Genomic DNA, 8,262 nt, shown 5'->3' on the forward strand with positions numbered 1-8,262 from the left:
TGATAAATGTTATGAAGAAAAGGAAAAAAGCCCTAACCCTGAATAGAAAAGGGAAACTAACAGGGTCTTGGGAGTGAGAGAGGATTTCTCTGAGATCTGAAATAAGAGTATGTGGAGAGGAGGAAGAGAATTTTAGGCATTGGGAAAAGCTGTCTGGGAGAAAGGGGCGTGAGGCCCAACTGCAGACAGGGAGGGTAAAGGGCGACGCTGGAGAGGCAGGAGGGCAGGACCCCAGAGCCCTGCGGCTGCTGCCTTAGGACTGTCCCTGTAACGGGAAAGACACAGAAGCGTTGATAGCCAGAAGGTGGTGCCTGATGAGAGTTCCATCTTGAAAATGTCCCTGTCTGCAGTGAGGTGAACGGCTGACCCGAGCCAGGGGGCCCCGTGAATGCCGGAGAGGATGCGAGAGAGGACACTGGACTGGAAGGCCCGGGTCAAACAGGCGGCGGTGGCGGCGGCGGCGGGGACCGCAGGGGGAGGCGGTTCCGGCGCGGCGGCCCTGCGGAAAACCGAACCGGCCCACGTGGGCCGCCCCGCCCCGCCGCGCAGACGCCGCCTGACTCCGCAGTCTGAGCCTGGGGCTGGGCGCGCAGCCGGCGAGCCCCGCACGTTCGGGACCGCGGGGACCCCCAGGGACCCACCCCCGCATCCTAGCCAACAGTGACGAGTTCCCGAACGGCGCCGGCGGAACCAGACCTGCCGCGCCGGAGCGGGCGCCTCTAGGCCGTGAGTCTGGGCCCCAGGGGGAGGATTTGGAGGGGGAGGCTCCAGCCGCTTAAGAGGGGCTTCACAGCCCCCGCCTAGCTGCCTCCTTAGCAGAGATTAGGGAAGGACGGTCTCTGTCCTCTGACTCCTGGGGATAGTCTCCCTCTCCTGCAAAGGCAGGAAAGGAGGTCGCCTGTCCCCATCTTACACAGCTACCCCCCCCATCCTGGGGTGTCTGGTTCCCATTTAAAAAGCTCTGAACCCATGATCCTAGCGCCATCCTCACCCTTACCCCATGCCAGCTTCCTTAGGGGCCCCGCCCAAGTTTAGGAAAAACAAAAAATTGGGGCAAGAGGTGATCTCCAAGCACCTTCCCACAAACCTTGCTGAGAGGGAAGGGGGCACGCAGGTTACAAAGCTGTTCCTACCCCCATACCTTCCAGGACCTCTGCCCACCGCCGAGTGTGGGATGCCAGGTGGAGATCCTCCTGCTCTGCTTACAGCATCCTTCAGCTTCATGACCTCAAATAGTCTAATCGTAGTGGTAATGTGTGGTTAGGAGAAAAACCTGTTGTCAATTCAAACCCTACTTTTTGTGGTGTGATGTGCCCTCCCTCCAAGGCCTCAGGAGACAGAGCAAGCTGGGTATGGGGACACAGGATAGTAGACACATTCCAGGGGCCCCTGCAGGGGAGGGGCAAGCTCAGGAGTGACACTTATCAGTGGAGGAGGGGTGCTCCCTAGGGCAGAGGGAGACTGAACCCAGCTCTTGCAACCCTGGGCAGTGGCAGTAGCCTCCTGCTGCTGTTAGCTCTGTCTTCTGAGCAGAGAAGTCCCCAGTCACGTTCACTCACTCAGCAAGTGCCTGCATGTACTGACACCTGCTAGTGCCAGGCTCTGTGCCGGCTCCTGGGAATACCAAGGAGGAAATATGGGGGAGTTCCAAGTCTATAATCAGGGAGCCAGATTATAACCTGATGTCACAACACTGTTAAACAAGAAATGCCAGTTCAGGAGACTATCAGCTATGTATGCCAAGGACAGAACACAAACTTGGATAAAACTGTGTGGGGACCCAGAGGAAGGCATAGTGAAGTGTATTTGTGAGGAGAATATCACAATAGACGGGGATATTAGAGCTCAGTTTTTTTTTTTTTTTTTTTTTTGAGACAGAGCCTCAAGCTGTCCCCCTGGGTAGAGTGCCATGGCATTACAGCTCACAGCAACCTCCAACTCCTGGGCTCAAGCGAGTCTCCTGCCTCTGCCTCCCAAGTAGCTGGGACCACAGGCGCCCGCCACAACGCCCGGCTATTTTTTGGTTGCAGCCGTCATTGTTGTTTGGCGGGTCCGGACTGGGGATTCGAACCCGCCACCTTAGGTGTACGTGGCTGGCGCCTTAGCCGGTTGAGCTATAGGCACCGAGCCAGAGCTCAGTTTTGAAGTACAAAAAGGAATTTGCTGGGTGGAGAAGGGTGGTACTTAGAGGGAGGAGAGAGGAAAGAAAGAATATTATAGGCCAAAGGAATAGTGTGAGGATGAAACACAGTGGTGTGTTTTGAGATCTCTGAGCAGGTTGGTGTGATTGGGTATGAGGGAGGAGCAGAGAGGCAAGAGGTGAGTATGGAGGGGTGAGCAGGGGCCAGATGAAGCAGGGCCTGGTAGGTCATATAGAGGCTTAGCAGGAGTTTAGGGAGGGCACTTGGACCAGGGACCTGGTTGTGACCAGGGAAATTTACACTTTTAACTGGAGGCAGAGCAATTAGTGAAAAGGCTGGGGCAATAATGGAGGTCAGAAATGTCTTGACCCGAGTGTAAGTGAAGAGAAAGAATTGCCAGAATTGGGTGACCTATTAGATGATGGAAGAGAGGGGAGAGTGAGCAGTCTGGGATAATCCCAGGCTCTGGCAAGAGTGACTGGATGGAGGGTAGAGCCGTTTTGCTGAAGGAGCGAGTGGTTTTGGACATGCAGAATTCCAGGAGCCTATGGTTGGTTTTGGGATTGGGTAGCAGTTGGATCTGGGCTGGAGACAGCTCTGAGAGTTGTCAGACATATGATGGTTCCTGAAGCAACAGCAGAGAATGAGGTCATTTGGGGAGAAATGCACGGAATGAGAAGACAACCTGCGTCTGAGGGCCGAGGAAGACCCCTCTGCAGGAGGCAAAAGGCAGAGAGAGAGGAGGAGAGTCACCAAGGGGAAGGGACTGGTGGGGAGTGGCCAGGCTCTTGTTTGCTGCTTTATCCCTGAAGCTAGGTGGCCATGACTTCAGGCACCCTACCCTGTCCTGCCGTGACCCCTTCTTTTGCTTCCCCTTTGCAGACCAGATGTTCGCCATCCAACCAGGCCTGGCTGAGGGGGGCCAGTTCGTGTCGGACCCTCCTAGAGTATGCCAACCTGAGCTCCAGCCAGACAGCAACTCCAACTTCATGGCAAGTGCCAAGGATGCCAATGAGAATTGGCATGGGATACCAGGCAAAGTGGAACCTATCCTGACGAGGAGTTCCTCTGAGTCCTCCTCTGACAATCAGGACTTCCAGGCCCCCGGACTTCCAGAGGGAGGGGTCCGCAGTCCCCCTGAGGGGGCAGAGATTCCTGGAGCTGAACCTGAGAAGATGGGTGGTGCTGGCACTGTGTGCTCCCCTCTGGAGGACAACGGCTATGCCAGCAGCTCCCTGAGCATCAACAGCCCTAGCAGCAGTCCTGAACCTGCCTGTGGGACCCCTCGAGGCCCTGGCCCTCCTGATCCCCTTCTGCCCTCGGTGGCTCAGGCTGTCCAGCAGCTGCAGGCTCAGGAGCGCTACAAAGAGCGAGAGAAAGAGAAGCACCACGTGCACTTGGTGATGTACCGTCGCCTGGCACTGCTCCAGTGGATCCGGGGCCTGCAAAACCAGTTGGTTGATCAGCAGGCTCGGCTGCAAGAGAGCTTCGACACTATCCTAGACAACAGAAAGGAGCTAATCCGCTGTCTCCAGCAGAGGGCAGCAGCATCCAGGCCCCAGGACCAGGGCTAAGTGTGTGCCTCCACAAGTGTACAAAGGAATATGCATATATTTGCAGGTGTGTGTGATTGTACATGATTGTTGGCTGGCACGAGTGCAGGTAAGCATGAGAGTGTGTGTGTGCTTACATGTAGACAGATAATGTGTAGACATGTGAATATGCGTGTGGAAATGAGCTTAAGTTTGCTGTGTGTGCACATGTGTACACACAAGCTAACTCGTATGAAAACCTATGTGTGAGTATGTAAGAGTGATCATATGTGTGTACAGCATGTTTGTAAGAGTGAGTACATTTGTATAAGCACATGTGAATAGGTACTCAGCTGTGTGTCTATAGGTGCGTGAGCGAGGATGTATATGCCAAAGGTGTGTGTACATATGAGTGAATCTGAGTGTGTGAGATTGCATTGAGTGTATGTGAGTGAGCCCTTGCTTGTGCGGGCCTATGTGTAGGGGTGCATGTGTGTAGGAGCAAGCATGGGAAGAGTATGTTAGGAGCATGTGTATTTGCAGGCAGACCATTGAGCAGGTGTATGCTAATATATATCCAAGTGCACCTCTGGGGCATCTGCTCATACCCTGTGTTACCCATGGCCTACCCTAGCCTTTTTTCTCCACTGAGTCTCACTGCTTCCTGGAGATAGGGAGCCAGCTTGCTGTCATTTATGTGAGGGTTGTAGCTGATCCATTCTCCTAGGATTTTCCAAGCTATTGATAGCTCTCCTCTTCCTTCCCTCCCTAACCCAGATTTTGCTCTACTAAGGCTATTGTCCCTGATGTTGACTTTGCTGTAAGAGGTTAAGTGGCTGCTCTGGCCTGCCACAGCATTTTTGCATGGCTATAATTTTGTCAGGGCAGTTGGTAAGGAATTGGTATCAGGGAGGGGAACTGAGGGGTGATGATAGAGATGATGGCAAGGGTGAAGTTAGAGACAGAGAAGCAGATAGGGGACTGTCCCTCTTGAATTCTGCTGATGGGTACATAGGAGATGAGCGTGGGGGAGATGACAATGGAAGAACCCTGTGAAGAATAGGAGAATGGGAATTCCTAAATGACAGTTTCCAAACAAAGCACACCTCTCCACTGGGTTGAAAACCATATGACTTAAGTTTCTGGTAAAAAGAACATGTGTTTATTGGCTTACAAGTAATGATAAGGTGTTCCAAGGCTGTTGGAGAAAATCTCATTTCTCTCTCTGTGCCTGTACCTTGCAGTGCCTCTCTGGCTTTAGCAACACTGGATGGATTTGGTCCACTTCTCTAAAATCAGACTAGGTGAGCCAGAGCTCAGCTTTCCAGGTTGAGCAGGGGGCAGTGTTATCAGCTGAGCCTCTGTAAGTTCTTAAGGTACTGGGCCATACCCCCTCTTTCCTTGCATGGGCCTTGAAGCAATATTGACAGGCTCTCTACTACAAGGCTGAGTTGGGAAGTGGGCAAGTCTCAGGTTGAACCAACAACTAAGATAGCCATGCTGTTTGCTTTGCTCCTGGGAGCCAAGAGAATGCAAGGTCCTGGTGGGTGAGCTATGGTATGGAAGTCGCTAATGCTGCCTCTGGCCCTAAGTGTCCCTACCTGCCAAATGTGGGGCTCTTCCTGTCTGTCACTAAAGAGTTTCATCCTTGACAAGTTGGTGGGTGAAAAGCAGAACAAGTGAGGGTACAGCATGGGCCCTGGGAATTTTATGTCTGTATTTATTGCATGTTGAGTGTGAACCTGGCTTCTGGAATAACCCAGGATGAATAAACTGGGGCAGAGAATTAAATTTCTTGAGTATGTGTTTCTATGTTACCTGTCATCTGGTAGTATCTTTTCCATACTATCTGAGTTCCCCGTTTGAGCAGTGTCCTGGACTGGGAGCTGGGGGTAGTTATAGGAAGACCCTGGGCAGGAGGAATTCAGACTCACATATCTGGCAGTCTAATAAGGTGGAAAAGTCTCTGGGGGGCCTCGTAGTCTGAAGGGGAAGACTTGACCTCTGCCCTGAGATCCCCATGTGGGACTGTCCTTGTCCTAAGTCACCTTTGGGGCTGAATAAATTATGAGGTACATACCATACACACATATTGTTTCAATTACTCAACCATGCCCTGGAGTCCCACTTCCCTGAGGGAGGCACCCCAACCTTAAAAAACTGAGTTGAGGTTCTTAGATGGTTTTGACACAATATAATTATAATATTCAGTCATCTCTCAGTATCTGAGAGGATTGCTTCCAGGCCCTCCCCATGGATACCAAAATCTGCGGATTGAAAATACTGCTGTACACACACACACACACACACACACTCACACACACACATACATATACATATACATATATATATATATATATTTTTTTTTTTTTTTTTTGAGATAGACTCTTAACTCTGTTGCCCAAGCTAGAGTGCTGTGGGTCCAAATGATTCTCCTGCTTCAGCCTCCCAAGTAGCTGGGATTACAGGTGCCTGCCACAGTGCCCAACTAATTTTTCTATTTTTAGTAGAGATAATGGTTTCTCGTTCAGGCTGGTCTTGAACTCCTGAGCTCCAGAGATCATACCCCTACATCTCCCAGAGTGCTAGGATTACAGGCATGAACCACAGCACCAAACTTACTGTGTTTCTGATTCATGCTTAAATTTGAGAATGTGGAACCTGCAGATACAGAGGGCCAACTGTACATGTGTGACTTAAGATATCTGCTGATGCCAATTTGGACTCTACTATTTTACAGTACTTTGTATGGTTTGCTGATTTCTCAAAATTTCATTTCTTTTTATTTTGCTTTCCACACTAAGCAAGATCCTCAGTTTCCAAGTCTGAGATCTCTCAGCTCCAGGGTTCTGCTGGCCTTGGCCCTGGCTTGAGCCCCTAACCCTTCCTATGTCCAGTCTTTGCTATAGCTGTCCTGACCTCTCCTCCCCAAAATTCATTATTTCTATAAAGAAGGTATGATAGTTAGCTACTCCTGCATAACAAATTACCCTAAAATGTGATGGTTTAAAACAATGTATGTTTATTACCTCATCATTTCTGTAGGTGAGGAATCTGAGCATAGCTTAGCTGAGTCTTCTGTATCAGTCTCTCAAGCTAGACATCAGTTCTGGTTGTGTGGTCCTAGCTGGTGGCATTAATTCCTCTCAGGGTGTTGGCTGGAGACTACCTTCAGTCCCTTGGCATGTGGGCCCTTTCAACATGGCAGCTTACTTCTTCAAAGTAGGCAAACCAAGAAAGTAATAGAGTGTTAGCAAGACAGAAGTCACAATATTCTGTAATCTCATTAGAGAATGTTGCCATATTCTATGGTTAAGGGCAAGTTACCCAAAGGGGAGAATGTGATACAGGTTATAAGTGTTGGGGGCAGTCATCATCTAGGGCCATCTTATAGGTCGACTACCACAGATGGTATAATTCAATTGGTTTAAATAAAGGCATGTTTATAGATTATTTAAATAATAATTCAACTTATAATTGAAATGTTTCAGAGAACTCTCATGTCCCTCTGCCCCTTCCAATAAGGCATACATATTTTAAGCCTCACAAAGCATACTTCTTAGCAGGCCTGGTGGCTGGTTCCTGTAGACCCAGATACTCATGAGGCTGTGGCAGGAGGATTGCTTGAGGCCAGGAATTCAGACTGTTGTACACTATGATCACGCTTGTGGAAAGCCACTATACTCCAGCCTGGGCAACATAATGAGAAGCCCATTTCTAAAAAACAAACAAATAAAAAACCTCATTAAAACAGGCAGTGAGGGTGGCACCTGTGGCTCGGTGGGTAGGGTGCTGGCCCCATATACAGAGGGTGGTGGGTTAAAACCTGGCCCTAGCCAAACTGCAACAACAACAACAAAATAGCCAGGCATTGTGGTGGGCACCTGTAGTCCCGGCTACTCAGGAGGCTGAGGCAAGAGAATGGCCTAAGCCCAGGAGTTGGAAGTTAATGCGAGCTGTGATACCACAGCACTCTACCGAGGGCAATAAAGTGAGACTCTGTCTCAAAAAAAGAAAAAAAAGCAAAACAGTGACTTAGGACATTAATAATTCTTTTCATGTCTATGCTTGATACTCAAACAGAAATAATATTGAACCAATTTTAATAAATTCCATTTACAGCTGTTTTGGCAAAGGGTTATAGCTAAATTTGAATGAAGATTTCTTATAATGAGACAGTGTTGAGCCCTCAGAGCACAGGACAGTGACTTTTCAGGAGTCTCTTTTCTCAATGTGCCAAGGCTCTTCTGAACACAACTACTATTTAAGGTCACAGACTCTGTAGCTAGATACCCTGGATTTGGATCTTGGTCCTATCATTTTTTGTTTGTGTGACCTTGGGAAAGTTAATTAGCTTCTCTGAGCTTCAGTTTTTTCACCTCAGAGAAGAAACAGGGGACAATAGTAATATTAAATAATTACCTCATATAGTTGTAAGGATGAAGCAAATATATGATGTACAAAAGCCTTAGAACTGTACCTGACACACAGTAAATAACATTGAATTGTAATTATTATTATAAATTAGGGTGACCAGATTTTAACATTTGTAAAGCGGGACAACATGGCCCGGGGGCAGGGCAGGGGTG

The 8,262-nt window shown here is 49.3% G+C and overlaps 1 protein-coding gene across 1 annotated transcript; it reads left to right on the forward strand.

Moving 5' to 3' along the window:
* The first annotated feature begins 687 nt into the window (after positions 1-687).
* Positions 688-3,963, forward strand: CUNH1orf216 (chromosome unknown C1orf216 homolog). Its single transcript, XM_003788181.2, has 2 exons — positions 688-726; positions 3,024-3,963. The coding sequence occupies exon 2, from the start codon at positions 3,029-3,031 to the stop codon at positions 3,713-3,715; it is 687 nt and encodes a 228-aa protein (XP_003788229.1). The 5' UTR covers positions 688-726; positions 3,024-3,028; the 3' UTR covers positions 3,716-3,963.
* Positions 3,964-8,262: the final 4,299 nt, after the last annotated feature.

The sequence above is a fragment of the Otolemur garnettii genome, unplaced genomic scaffold (assembly GCF_000181295.1).
Source record: "Otolemur garnettii isolate 467f Iridium unplaced genomic scaffold, OtoGar3 scaffold00025, whole genome shotgun sequence".
Lineage (NCBI taxonomy): Eukaryota > Metazoa > Chordata > Mammalia > Primates > Galagidae > Otolemur > Otolemur garnettii.